This window comes from Oryza brachyantha, chromosome 11 (assembly GCF_000231095.2).
Source record: "Oryza brachyantha chromosome 11, ObraRS2, whole genome shotgun sequence".
Taxonomy (NCBI): Eukaryota; Viridiplantae; Streptophyta; class Magnoliopsida; order Poales; family Poaceae; genus Oryza; species Oryza brachyantha.
The window spans coordinates 1,002,309-1,017,710 of NC_023173.2; the positions used below are offsets into that span (position 1 = coordinate 1,002,309).

Below are 15,402 nucleotides of genomic sequence, written 5' to 3' on the forward strand. Positions count from 1 at the left end.
GTGACGACTTGTTGCTTTTGTTGTACTACTTTTATGTGCATGACTAGTGTGTAATATTGGATTATATTGGTATGGATAATTTGGAGTGACCGAGTCCATTTAATGTATTTGTTTATCCTATCCTTTGTAGGTTTTGTGCATAATTGACATTCATCCAAAGTCAAACTCTTTTCAACTATGATGCCCATTTTATTACATCTAGTCACATTTGCATGTTGTTTTCAGCATGCAACCTTCAAATTGTAATTATTGCCGCTAATTCTGCCATATTACTGGGATACTATAGGAACACAAGTCTATGCATATAATATATCTTATATGAAGAGAGAGTGTGTTTACACACATATATATTTGCAAACAAAAAATTATAAATAAAACTTTTATATCCGTTGTTTTAGTGAAAATAACTAAGATAAAAATCTCAAAAATCAACTCAAAATTTAAGGTTGAAAATTTAAATTTTAGCTTATAATAACAAGCCCAACCGCACAAACCAAAAGATGAGGCCCCGAGCGTCCAATATTGTGCGAACTCCTTAGAACTAATATCTTTTGTTGGTAATTAAAATACTTCAAAGCTCTGGAAAATCACATGCGCAACGCTATTTTTGGCCTGCCGTGGATGTCGGCACGTGCTGGCACGTCACCTCCGTGCTACCATTCAATCGGACATTTAATCACAAATTAGTGCATTGGTTCCGCGCGCAACACGCACGTTGTCGTCTAGTTATATATACAAACTCTCTTTAATCTGAAGCAAGCACACGATACATGGGCAGGCAACAGCAACATTCATGCACAACACGGGCGTGCTGTTGATCGAGTAGTGTTGATCGGTTGCTTGGCCAGCTAGCCTGGACTGTCGATCGAGAAAGTTTTGTTGCAGTAGATAGAGCTGGCCTAGGAAAGCCACCATCTATTGATATCCATCACGTATAGAAAGTTACACTGTCGGTGGTGTGCACGCACGGGCGAGATAGGTACAGATGGACGACGAATTCTATGCATGCTGCTTGATAAAGTACATACGGTACTAAATTTTGTAAAATTATGTATTTAGTGGTACTTGATGTACCAACCTTTTTCTTTAAAAAAAGATACCTTAATATACATTTTTAAGGATAATAATATTATTCGATATAGATAGATTTAGAAAACAACGACCTAGTTATAAACTTATTAAAAATGATATAATACGAAAAGTGAAACGTGTATGTATACTGTGGTTGCACGCCTTTCGATATGATACCTACTTATTAATGCACCACATCTTTTCGCTTCACTTATACTTATAAGTTAAAAATTTAAATTTTCAACCTAAAATTTGAATTTAAATTGATTTCTTTCATATAAGTTTATTTTTAGCATTGACTTTTGTATCACTAAAAGTACATATATAAAATTTTTATTCATAAATTATTTTTTGTTTACAAATATTATATTTGGTTTTTCAAAGAAAAACCAAACAATCACCCATACAGACAGCAAATGTGTGTGTTTTATTGATATGACATGCTAACTACTACCTCTGTTTCATATTGTAAATCTTTCTAGTCTTGCCTAAATTCATTTATGGATGAATATATATAATTTATATATGTGTCTAGATTCATTAGCATTTATATGAATCTAGGCAATGCTAGAAAGACTTACGTTGTGAAACGAGGGAGTAGATGCTAAGGTGGCATTGTAACTAAATCTATAATAATTGACAACTAAATCTACAATATGAAGGATGAAACTGTTTTAGATTCATCTAAATGAAGATATAAATGACCAAATTTAGATGAATCCTAGTTCCGGCCCGTTTGAATTTTGTCCGACTCGTTTTAGATGGGCCAGCATGGCAGTGCCTCTTACGTGCGGCCCATTATAATTTGGTTCGAACGGAGTTGATGTTTTACGTACAGCCCAACCTACGGGTAACTGGGCCCACATGGCAGTCAGTGAAACTTCGCGGGGGTTCGAATCGTGAGATCCCCAATTCGGGAACCGCCTTTCCCACCAAAACCCAAATTCCGAATTCCTCCCCGCGCTGCCCGCCCCAAAATTCATCATCATCAATCATCTACTCTCCAATTCTCCATTCGTCCCAGATCCCCAATTCACCACACCTCCATTTCCACTTTGATTGATCGATTGATTGATGCGCCAATGGTGCGGGAGCTGCGCGTCGACTCCTTCTACGCGCGCCTCCGCGCCGCCGCCGCGGCGTCCGCGGCCGACGCCGCCTCGCCGCTCCTGATCCTCCCCTCCGCCGCCGACGCCGACGCCCTATGCGCGCTCAAGGTGCTCACCCACGTCCTCTCCGCCGACTCCATCCGCTTCTCCATCTACCCCGTCGCCTCCGCCGCCGCCGCCGCCTCCCTCCTCGCTTCCTTCTCCGCCTCCCAGCCGCTCTGCCTCCTACTCATCAACTGGGGCGCCCACCGCGACCTCCGCGCCGTGCTGCCCCCCGCCGCCACCGCGTTCGTCGTGGACTCCCACCGCCCTATACATCTCCACAACCTTTCCGCCGCCAATGACCGCGTCGTCGTGCTCTTCACCACAGACGACGAGCACACCGCCGATCTCTCCTACGACTTCGACGTCTCCTCCCTCGCCGACGCCTCCGACCTCTCCGCGCAGGGGGATGCCGACGACCACCTCCGCGTCGCCGAGGAGGACGAAGACTCCGACGGTTCCGACTCGGATTCCGACGCCGAGGGCGGCAGGAGGAAGAGGAGGCGGCTCTCCGATGATGCAGATGCCGACGGCGACCCGGAGAGGCTGTTCGGGAAGCTGCGGAGGGAGTACTACCGGCTCGGCACCTTCCACGGGAAGCCGTCGGGGTGCCTCATGTACGACCTCGCCCACGCGATGCGGAAGAACACCAACGAGCTCCTCTGGCTCGCCTGCGTCTCCCTCACTGACCAGTTCGTCCACGAGCGCATCACCAACGAGCGCTACCAGGCTGCCGTCATGGAGCTCGAGCAGCACATCAACGGATCTGGCAATCTCGACCCATCAGGAGTTGGCTCGGTGGTGACGCTCAAGGACGGCACAAAGATCCGGGCACCGGAGGTTTCCCGTATCGCCTATGAAGACGAGCCGCGGCTGATGCTGCTGCGGGAGTGGAGTTTGTTCGACTCCATGCTCTGCTCGTCTTATGTCGCTACCAAGCTCAAGACCTGGAGCGACAATGGCCTGAAGAAGCTCAAGCTGCTTCTGGCAAGGATGGGATTCCCACTCGCTGATTGCCAGAAGAGGTTCCAGTACATGAGCATGGAGGTCAAGCGGAAGATGCGTGATGAGTTTGATCGGTTCTTGCCCGAGTATGGGCTCACCGAGTTCTATTATCGCAGCTTCTTGAGGGTGCATGGGTACCGCTCCAAGGTTTCTGCTGCGGATGTTGTTTATGGCGCCACGGCTTTGCTTGAATCACTGAATGCTGAGTCCAAGGACTCCAAGGGGTCTTCTGCTGCTGAACAGTTCTGGGTTGCATACTCGGCGTTGTCACTGAGCAATGTGGATCAGCTGCGGAAAGGTATGCAGTCCGCAATTGAGATACAAAGGGCGATACTGAGGCAAGGAAGCTCAGCAATTACCAAGACCGGGTTCATTCGGAGTGCCAAGAAGTTTCGGTGGGTGAAGCTTGATGACCCAGTGGACACAGATAAGCTTTGCCACCCTCAGGCTCTTACCAAGTTCTGCTTTTTCCTGATGGATGCACTGAAAGAGCGGGGTGCGAGGATGAAACCACTAATCTGTGCTTGCCTCTCAAGGGAGCCTGAGAAAGTGCTTGTTGTCGGGGTGTGTGGGAAGCCAAGGCTGGGGGCTGTTAAGGGGAATGCGTTTGGTAATGCATTTAGGTCAGCTGCAGAAGAAATTGGTGCAGACTATTTCCATGACATGTTTGAGTCATCATGGATTGTTCTTGACGTTGTTGCTGTCAGCTCTTTCATGATTCGGTTAACAGAGAAGCTATGATGGCATGTGATTGTCTAGCGTTAGTGATTCTTTTCAGTTCCGGCCCGACAAAATTCTTTTCAGTTCCCATTGAGATGGGAGCTTGAGGCTGATTCTCTGTTGAAAACTCTTAATAAAGGAGCTTGAGGGCTGGTGGAGTGGTCGTAATGGCACATCCTATTTTCCTCATCTACCTACATGATCTTCACTGAGTTAAGAATAGCAGCCTGGCAACCATTGCCTGATTTTCAAAGTTCAGTTGTTCAATGACTGCCTGTTGTTTCCTCAGTGTAACTGCTCCATTGTTACAAACAATAGATCAATAGATTCAGAAACAAACCTGATTCTAACACACAATGGGCAAGGTACATCTGCTTGCTGATTTTCTTTACTAACTAGAATGGAATCGATGTTTGTATTTGTAGTTCTTCCATAAGCTTGTAATCTCAATTGTAGAATAGTTTTGTATTCAGTTCTTTATGATTGCAGTTACTTGATACTCTTGAAGTGTATAACTGATAACTTTCCCAAGCACACCAACTTGTTACGTTTAACCACCACCGTAACTGCAGACCTATGCTTATATATTACAATCATATATTTGTTGGAGCATTTTGTTTTCTTGTTCACAGTATATGACTGTAAACTTAGGTTCTGCTTTCCTTGGTCAGGGTAGATGACTGTAAATCTACAATATGCACTGTACTTATTCCTCAACATTGTAACTTGTGACGCTTTTGTGATCTCGAATATTGATTGCCATAAAATGAGCTGTGCTGTATGTTTGGCTGGTTGATAAAATTTAGTTTAAGATAGCTAATCAGCATAGTAGCATCATTGACATTTCATACTCCAAATAAAAACTTCATTTACTAAATGCACTGGTCCATTCTTTGGCGTGTCCCATATTGTTTATGCAATAAGAACAAGATACTATTACATACAAAGTCCTTTTCTGACATATTTTATCAGGCTTTCCAGACCACAGGGTTTTGACCATTTCTCAGATCTTTCTTATTACTCAGAAGGAACTTCATATATTGATACGAATCCAGCTTAGTTTTTTTGGGACCAATATGAAATACTGACATTCTTAATCAATTTCTACTAGTCTACACCTTCAGAGTCCTAAATAAAATTTAGCAGATTCAAATGGAAAATTGTAGTTTGCCCTCTGCGGCTCTGCCAATGTCGAAGTTTCTATTGTATATCTGGATAAGACAATAAATTTTTGACTTGTTAAAGAACTAATTGTCTCTCTTTTCTGTGTGAGGATGGTCAGTTGAGTAAGGTTTGTGCGACAATCTGATTTTTGTGAGTTGTTCACCTTTTCTACTAAAGTTCGACAAGGCTTGGGTCAATCTCTTTGGATACATGGAAATTGAACTAGAAGTCCTTCCCATATGAAATTTGGTCATTCTTTTTTTTAAAAAAAGGATGAGGGGTTTCCTCTCCTGTTTCATTAACAGAAACGATATAAGTTCTTACACTTTTTCAAGAGAAGCTACATGTTATTCATCCAATCCACGAAGAGATGGGTCACATCACTAATAGATTTAAGGTTAAAGGTGCTTTATATAGCATTCCAGGTAAATCTGACTAGTGGGCAGTGAATAAATAAGTGATCTTAAATTTGGGCATAGTCCCTAAATTTATATCCCATCCGTTTCACATTATAATACTTTTTAGTTTTGTCTAAATTCATATATATGTTAATAAATCTAGACACATGTATAAAACATATACATTGTTATATGTATGAATTTAGACAAACCTAGAAATTATTATAATATGGAACGGAGGGAGTAGGTGGCAGTGGAAATTCTGTTCTTGTATTCTCTTGTTTATTTTTACAATTTTACTCATGCATGCAATTTGCTATGTTCTGGTTTTCTCTACATTTCAATATGTAGTGTACAATTTCTCGTATCAAGATAAACCTTTGTTGCTGCCGTGTTGTGAAGCTTTGTAGGGCTGCACTCTGTAGGCTAGGTTTATCTGTTGCATATCAGGATGCCAAATGCATAGATGTGAGCTATATTTGTGATATCTGGAAATTGGTCGGGGAAAGTCTTATTTGCCAAAATATAGTTAGAGATAAACTTGTTCAGCTGTGGGCAAAATCATCGGTGCTTGTGTTCTCCCAAGATAAGAAACTGATTGTTTTATGTCTTTGACTTGCCTATTTGTTCCAAAAGTGAAATCCTAATAGGCCATAAACTGTGCTTGATGGGCCTAGCCACTAGGCGGGTTTGCAGATGGCCCACTTGTCTTTCTCTCTCTCTCCAGTTTCGCTGCTGCTCCTAGGAGGGATGGGACAAAGAGGACGAGGCTGCCGTCCCCGCGCCGTCTCCCACCCCATCGCGTTCGACCGCTTCCCGCGGCAGTCTCCGGTCATGCGCAGCCTTGACGGTGCCACTGCGCCAGCATCGCCTGGTAGCCACACTCAACATCCTCCTTTTTGCTATTTTATTTCTTCTCTAAATGTCTGCTCGATTTTGGTTTCCTACTAATGAACTTTTCTGTTGGGTTGCACATTAGTAGGTCAGTAAAACACAAATTTACTGGGCATTCGGCATCAAAAATTCAAGATAGTTTCCTTGCAACTTTAGAAACAGAAGAAGATAATTTCTTTTCTCCAAAGGTTCCATCTGAACCAAATCTACCCATCTAGTTGCCACTTACCAACCTAATTTCCCCCATTTATAGCTCGAATGACCAACTGGGCATTGATCAAGGATAAGGGGATGTTGACTAACCTTTTGCCTAAATTTGGTGCCACAAGGACAAGTTCATGTTTTGAAAATGACATGGCATCTAACAATGTTTTGTGCACTACCACTCTTGTCCTCTCTCAGCTGTAGCGGTACTTATTTTCTACAAGAAAGGATATCATATACGGTTGCTATCACATAGCATCACTTCGACAGGTAATGGTTAATTCAAACGAGTGCTTTCTGTGTGTGTTTAGCATCCATCATGTCACGTCGGTGGCGGTGACAGGGGAAAAGGCGGAAAGCGGGAAGCCATCAATGGATGGGGAAGACGACATTCTGAAGGCGTAATTGCGAAAGGCGCTTTAGAAAGTATGTGTGAGTGTGTCGGGGCCTTGAGGGCGTGAGCTAGCGAGCTGTATAAAGCTGACGAACACTGTAGCGTATGAGACAAGTTGAAAAATAACAAGAGAGAACATTCTGTTCGTCCCCATCTCTTTCTCTCTCTCTCTCGTCTTCTCCTCGCCTCAGACCTTCTGTTCTACCTCCAATCTGTCTCAAATCTCCGATCGGTGGCGACGGCAACCTCGCCGGCGACGCGGGATATTACAAGTTGGTATCAGAGCAGACGTTTCCGGGTGTCCTCCGCTGAAACTCGCGATCTGGTCGGTAAAATCCCTGTGGCCGAGTTGGTGGTTCCTCTTTGGAGTTGAACTGCTGTGAATCTCGTGTCTGGTTCGATCGGATTTCGAGCAGGAGACGCAACGGCGCCGTCGAAGCAAGGGGTGCAGGTGCGGCAAGTCGTAGCAGCAATGGAATCGATGGAGGAGAGATTGCTGACGCAGCTGAAGGCACTGGCCAAGCAAGAAGGGGTGGAGGCCATTGTTCCACGGCTCGATCTGATTGATAATCAACTGAAGCAGCAGGGAGATTGTTTGGAAGCTGTTCAATCGAAGGTGGATTTGTCCATGACATCGTTGGGACAAGTTCAAGCAGAGCAGGCGTAGGTTACCGAGGCTCTGAAGGAGGCCAAGTTCGGGCCAACACCACCACCACCACCCCCGCCACCACCGCCCCCTCCCAAGGTGATCTCACAACCCCCATTGCTGCATACTCCAAAACCTGAGTTCATGATTGGATCGCATACCACTGGTTCTCCTTCTAGTCCATGGCATGTTCCTAAGTTTGATCAAGTGAAACAGTGGACACCGAAAATGGATTTTCCTAAATTTGATGGGTCAGGAGCTTGAGTTTGGGTTGATAACTGTGAGACATATTTTGATATGTATAACATCATCGAGGGTTTTAAAGTGTTCGCTGCTTCCTTGAATTTGATTGGTGATGCTGCAAATTGGTATCAAGCATGGAAACAGGAAATGGGTTGGCCAACGTGGGATCAGCTGAAGTATGCTGTCTTAGAGGAATTTGAGGCACATCTTCATCGAGTTAAGATGGATGAGTTGCTGTTATTGACACAAACAGGTTCGGTGTCTGAATATCGTGCTAAGTTTGCTCAGTTAGTGTATGAGATCCGACTGTATGATCCTGCTGTCAGTGGCTCGATGTTGGTTTCACAGTTCATTTTGGGCCTTAAGGAGGAATACCGCTATTTTGTGTCGGCTCACCAGCCGACCACCGTTACTCAAGCTTATCTGATAGCGCTTGTGCATGAAAGTGCTACTAAAGTTCAGAGAAGCTATCATAAATGTGGTGTTTCGACTCAGAAAAGTGGTGATCTTGCCAAAACTGGTGGCAGTGAACTATGGAAGGCTCAACAGTTAAAGGAATACAGACGCACTCATGGTTTGTGCTTTAAGTGTGGTGAGAACTATGCCCCCGGTCATGTGTGTGGACGCACTGCTGATGCACAGTTGAAAGCAGTTGAGTTTCAGGCCACTGACATGCTGTCGGATGAGGTTTTGGAAGCTGTTACACAGTTGGAGCAATCTGCAGAAGATGAGATGTTATTATCTATTCATGCTATTTCAGGTACTTGTACATCGTCTGCTCTACAACTTAGAGCATTGGTGGGTAATCAAGTGGTTCTCATTTTGGTGGATTCGGGAAGCACACACAGTTTCATCAATGCAGACCTGTGTAGTCGGTTGAAATTGGTTACTCAGGAGATTGTTCCTTCAGTTAAGGTGGCTAATGGCAATATGCTTACTTGTCATTCATGTGTTCCTAATTTTACATGGGGCTTCAGGGTATTACTTTTGAGACCACAATGAAAGTTTTGGATATGAGAGGATATGATGCTGTGCTGGGGATGGATTGGCTACAGCAGCATAGTCCCATGGAATGTGATTGGAGTGACAAATGGTTAGCTTTTGATTATAAGGGCACCCACATTCAGTTGCAGGGTGTTCAGGCTTCCTCTGATCATCCTGTTCATCTTCAGGTGGCTTCTCCTGAGCAAATAGTTAAGTGGCAACAGGGCAATGATGTGTGGGCTTTGGCCTTAGTGCAACAATGTGAGGATGATGTGGTTACCCCTGAAATGTCTCCTGCAGTCCAGAAACTATTGGATAAATTTCAAGCTATATTTCAGAATGTTAATTCCTTACCACCACACAGGGAGTTAGATCATTCTATTCCTTTATTACCTGGGGTGGCACCGGTGAATAGCCGACCTTACCGGTATTCTCCAGCTCAGAAAGATGAAATCGAGAAGCAGGTTAGTGAGATGCTCTCCTCCGGTATTATCACTCAAAGTTGCAGTCCTTTCGCTTCACCTGTTCTGCTGGTTAAAAAGAAAGATAATACCTGGCGTTTCTGTGTGGACTATAGAAGATTGAATAACCTTACCATTAAAAACAAGTTTCCTTTACCAATTGTGGATGAATTGTTAGATGAATTGGCTGGTACTAAGTATTTTTCTAAACTGGATTTAAAGAGTAGCTATCATCAGATAAGGATGAAAGAAGCTGATGAGGAGAAAACTGCTTTTAAAACTCATCACGGACATTTTCAGTTTCGAGTTATGCCATTTGGCCTGACAAATGCACCAGCGACTTTCCAATGTTTAATGAATCAAATTTTCGCACCTTATATGAGAAAGTTTGTGCTGGTGTTCATGGATGATATCTTGGTCTATAGTCCATCTTTGGATACTCATCTTCAGCATTTGGAGCTCGTGTTTAGTACTTTGCAACAGCACCAGTTGACTGCTAAGCTTAGTAAGTGCTCATTTGCTGCCACTCAGCTTGAATATTTGGGGCATATTATCTCTGTGGATGGGGTAGCCACTGATCCAGCTAAAACAAAAGTGATGCAGCAATGGCCTACTCCTCTTAATGTTACGGAACTTCGGAGATTTTTGGGTCTCACTGGGTATTACCGAAAATTTGTGGCTCATTATGGTATTATTGCTAAACCTTTGACTGTTCTCCTATGAAAATCTGCTAAGTTTGTGTGGACATCTCAGGCTGAATCTGCTTTCCAGCACCTTAAGCAGGCTATGTGTTCCACACCGGTATTAGCTTTACCCGACTTCAATCAGCCATTTGTCTTAGAAACTGATGCTTGTGATACCGGTATTGGTGCAGTGTTATCTCAAGCTGGCCATCCTATTGCATTTTATAGTAAGGCTTTGGGTGTTAACAATCAGAAATTGTCCATATATGAGAAAGAATTTCTGGCTATTATGATGGCTGTGGATAAATGGCGCTCTTATTTACTGAGGGGTCCGTTTACTATTCGAACCGATCACCAGTCTCTTTGTCACTTGGATGATCAGTTGCTTACTTCTGAGTTACAGCGCAAAGCAATGACTAAACTGATTGGTCTTAAGTATAAAATTCAGTACAAGCGGGGTATTGAGAATAAGTCTGCTGATGCTTTGTCTCGGGTGGGGCATTATTTTTCTCTTCAGGCTATCTCTATGGCTCATCCGGTTTGGGTTCAAGAAATTGTGAACTCTTATGCAGTGGATTCCCAAGCCCAAAGTTTATTGGTGGAATTGGCAGTCACGAGTTCAAATGCCAAGGGTTTTGCTCTTAGTCAGGGTCTGATTCGTAAGAAAGGTAAGATTTGGGTGGGTGCTAATTCAGCTCTTCAGACCAAGCTGATATCTGCATTTCATGCGTCTGCTTTGGGTGGCCATTCGGGCATGCAAGCCACTTATCATCGTCTGAAAAAATTGTTCTGTTGGACTGGGTTAAAAAAGGCTGTCGAAGAATTTATTCAACAATGCTCGGTTTGTCAGCAGGCCAAACATGAACATTGCTCCTATCCAGGTTTACTACAACCATTGCCAATTCCTGCTGGTGCATGGTTGGATATTTCTATGGATTTCATTGAGGGTTTACCTCTTTCTCGTAACAAGAACAGCATTCTTGTGGTGGTTGATCGTTTTACTAAGTATAGTCATTTTATTGCTCTCAAGCATCCCTTTACTGCCCTGCATGTGGCTGATGCCTATTTGGAACATGTGGCTAAATTGTATGGTATGCCTCAGTCTATTGTCTCGGATCGGGATAAGGTGTTTACTAGTTCTTTTTGGCAGACACTGTTTAAGAAATTTGGCATTCCATTGCATATGAGTACAGCGTATCATCCACAATCTGATGGCCAAACTGAGCGGGTAAATCAGTGTCTCGAAATGTATCTTCGCTGTTCGGTGGCTCAATCTCCTTCTCAATGGGCTGCCTGGCTCGCTTTGGCTCAGTTCTGGTACAATACAAGTTTTCATACAGCGCTGCAATGTACTCCTCACCGAGCTCTGTATGGTCAAGATCCATCATATGGCTTGCTTCCTCCTGTACTTCTGGATCAGAACGTTACTACTGCCAATACAAATGATGCTTCTGCTATGTTACGCTCTCGAGCTTTTTACTCCAGTCTTTTGCAGTATCAGTTGGCTCGGGCTCAGAATAAGATGAAACAAGCTGCTGATTCTAAGCACACTCCACGTTCGTTTCAAGTAGGTGATTCGGTTTATCTGAAATTACAACCTTATGCTCAGACTTCCTTGGTTCGTCGTCCTTGTCCCAAGTTGGCTATGAAGTTTTATGGTCCTTATACAATTCTGGAGCGTATTGGTTCGGTGGCATATCGTTTGCAATTGCCGTCCACTAGCTTAATTCATCCGGTGTTCCATGTTTCTCAACTCAAGCAGTTCATTCCTAATCATGCTCCAGTGTTCAGTGAATTACCAGTCACTCTGGAACTGGATGTTCAGGAGTTGTTACCTACGGCTATTTTGGATCGTCGTTTGGTGAAAAAGGGTAATGCTGCTGTGGTGCAAGTTTTGGTCACTTGGGGCTCACTGCCAGACGCGTTGGCGACCTGGGAAGATTATGATGTGCTACGTGCTCGTTTTCCTACAGCATTAGCTTGGGGTCAAGCTGGTTCTCATGGAGGCGGCAATGTCACGCCGGTGGCGGTGACAGGGGAAAAGGCGGAAAGCGGGAAGCCATCAATGGATGGGAAGACGACATTCTGAAGGCGTAATTGCGAAAGGCGCTTTAGAAAGTATGTGTGAGTGTGTCAGGGCCTTGAGGGCGTGAGCTAGCGAGCTGTATAAAGCTGACGAACACTGTAGCGTATGAGACAAGTTGAAAAATAACAAGAGAGAACATTCTGTTCGTCCCCATCTCTTTCTCTCTCTCTCTCTCGTCTTCTCCTCGCCTCAGACCTTCTGTTCTACCTCCAATCTGTCTCAAATCTCCGATTGGCGGCGACGGCAACCTCGCCGGCGACGCCGGATATTACACATCAATCAGAAAAGCCACTTTCAACTAGGTTTATCCATACCTTGCTGAGGGTTGCCTATGTAGTTTGAACCTGTTGTTTTCCTTTAGGTTATGTAGGTCATTCTCAATCGCCAAACCACCAATTGATTGCTCCAATTTTGTACTTATATTCCTGTACGGCCTGCAACCAATTGGTGGTCCTATGCTAATTCTATGCCACCGGAATAATTAGTGTGATGTCACCCTTTAAAATCTGATTGACGAGGCATAAAGCTACTAAAAGTAGGCATGATCATAGAAGCATAATTGTTATTCCGTGTTGCAAACGTACATCATTTTCTTTTGAAAACACACTTCACAAGTTCTCTTGTTCTTCAAGAACCACTATGCTGATGATGCAACAACTTCCACTCGGATTTAACACATTTAAGGGTATGATGTTCATCACTCATTTTACGTGAATTTTAATACATTGGAAGTGTTCATAAATTTTTCTGGTAGTCAATGGTAGAAGTTAATTTCCCTATTCACCAATGGAAAATCACAACTGATTGGTCAAGACTCCCTGGCAGTAAATTTTCTTGTATTGGTTGTAATGGCCTTTTATTTGAGTTGGAAATTTCCAATTTGTCCTTAAAAAAGCAACTGGTCAATAGGTTATTGTTATCTTGTTATTTTATTAAAGAATATTGATTTACTGAGAATGCTGCATGAAGGGTGGCAAATTTGAACAATCCTCTGTTCATCGACAGTTGGAAGGAACACTGTGTCCACTGGTTCAGTCTGTCAAACTCTCAACGTTGTAGACCGATATTAACTGACCAATCCCTGACATCTTTCTGACTCAGGTCATATATACCAAATGACAGTCATTTTTTGTAGTTGTACCTATCTCAAAATGTCCAATCAACTAATGGACCTAAAATGATGAATTCATATTAATGTTTTTTCCAGAAATACGCACGGGGCCATATTAATGTTTCCAACAAGTAGAGAGTGCTGCTATCTATCCTTATTCAACTTGCAGAGGACTCTAGATTTGCCAAATGGCTCAACATTTTAATATAGCTCTCTGCTCTTGCATAGGATCTTTGTTGGAACATATAGCAGGGAAGCAGGGATTGTGCCACCACATATCAGGCCAATTGATAGTGCGCCGTTGGGAAAATCTGCATTGCTTAGTTGGTTATGGGATGATTCTCCCATAAATGTAGATCTGCCTATGATGTGATGCACAAAAATAAGGTTCAGAAAAATGGTTTGTTTGTCTTTGCTTTATGGTATAAATAAACACTGTTGGTTTACCTAAATTAACAATGTTTCTCAAGTGGAAGCATATCGTTTTGGATATGTTATATCTGATGGTTCTACAGAATATGTTATCACCAGTCTTAAACCTTGTAACTAGAAAGCTCCAACTTTGTTGCAGCTCTGCCTTTATCTACTAGTTCTCTGCCTTTATCTACTAGGTTCTATACAAGCGTGTCATACATTTTTTGAATATTCATTAATTTTGGCTAGTAACCCTTAAATACTAACATGTCTATCATAGCAGATGCAACTACATTTATATCTGAGTATAGACATCTTCAACTTGTGTATCTTTGTCTTTCAGTTTGTTGTCACCTGCACATAGATACAAGATCCACTTATCCAGCAACTCTATATGATTATTGATTACTGATAAGCGCTGCACTCTATGTAACCACTGCAAGTTATATTGGCACCTGCAGGTTTCTTCAAAAAAGGTACGCTAGCAATATGTAACATCAGAATGTACTGATGGTTGAGCTTCTTGCTCTTTTTAGTTATCACATTTAAGAAATCTTCTGAGCTTGGAAACATTTGTTTTAAAAGAATGATGCACATCACATTCTTATAGTAGTAAGGTGGTAGTAACAGGATTGTAAGTCACTAAGGCCGCGTTCGTCCATGGGGGGTTAACTTATCCTGACGTGGAAAACATAGTAATAGATTAATACATGATTAATTAATTATTAATTATTAAAAAAATATAAAATAGATTAATATGATTTTTAAAACAACCTTTCTATAGAAAATTTTTATAAAATATATACTGTTTAGCAGTTTGGGAAGCGTGCGCGCGGAAAATAAGAGAGATAAGTTAACTTATAGGGGGCGGCGAACGCGGCCTCCGTCATGACTGATAGCTAGGATGTTCATGCAGTCATGCTCAATAGAAAAAAATAGCTTGCTAAGGTGGTCCTTGTGGTGCTAGTTTGGTTAGTAGTTGGGAGGTAAGCTACTCACTCTATGTGATGATTATGCTATACATTTGTCCTTTCATGTGATCTAATACATGAACAAACTGAAGAACTTCTTAAAGGTGTCCTTGCTGCAAAGGCTTTATGAATAATAGGCTAAGAGCCAAAGTTATTGTCTTGTAAAGTATATATTCCGCACCATGCAGTTTTTTTTCCTCTGAAGCATATTTAACTGTATACTGTGTAGTCCACAAAGTTGGTCACTCTTTTGTTTTTGAATGGTCTGATCATTTCTGAAAAGTTTTACAAATAATAATAATTTTTATTATTTTATTCTCAGAGGTTATGACTGTGTATCTCCTTGCAAATTAAATAGTTTTGACTACAGAAAGTGGTGTCAAGCATTTAGGTGGTGTTACTCAGTAGTTTTAACCAACCGTCCCCATGGAATGAAAAACTGGTACAGTGATACCATTTCACAAGTTTGTGGCAGAATGTACTTACTCTTTCAATCAACAATATCATCTATTTACAGTCTCGAATTAAGTCATCATGCTTTATGTCCCTGTGCAATGTTTGCTCTGGACAGACCCACACTTCAATTAGACACTGAATCATAACTGTTTTTCTACCTGCAAAATTATTGGCTTTTTTTTTTGCAATCAAGAGTTATTTTGACTAGTAAAATACTGGAATTATTAGCGGAACGAATACTTTCTCAAGTAATTAAGAAGGCGATTCTAATGTTAGCAACCATTATAATTAAGGAGGTGATTCTATTTCATCCAAAGCTAAGCAGCTTGTTTTAGTTCTACATTGT

At 42.5% G+C, this 15,402-nt stretch overlaps 1 protein-coding gene across 1 annotated transcript; it reads left to right on the forward strand.

Moving 5' to 3' along the window:
- Positions 1 to 2,060: 2,060 nt before the first annotated feature.
- Positions 2,061 to 4,569, forward strand: LOC102718779 (cell division control protein 45 homolog). Its single transcript, XM_040529002.1, has one exon. It carries the CDS (start codon positions 2,154 to 2,156, stop codon positions 3,966 to 3,968), a length of 1,815 nt encoding a protein of 604 aa, XP_040384936.1. The 5' UTR covers positions 2,061 to 2,153; the 3' UTR covers positions 3,969 to 4,569.
- Positions 4,570 to 15,402: the final 10,833 nt, after the last annotated feature.

What these genes read in the sequence shown, in the direction of transcription:
- LOC102718779 (XM_040529002.1), top strand. Translation starts at nt 2,154, where the DNA reads ATGGTGCGGGAGCTGCGCGTCGACTCCTTCTACGCGCGCCTCCGCGCC.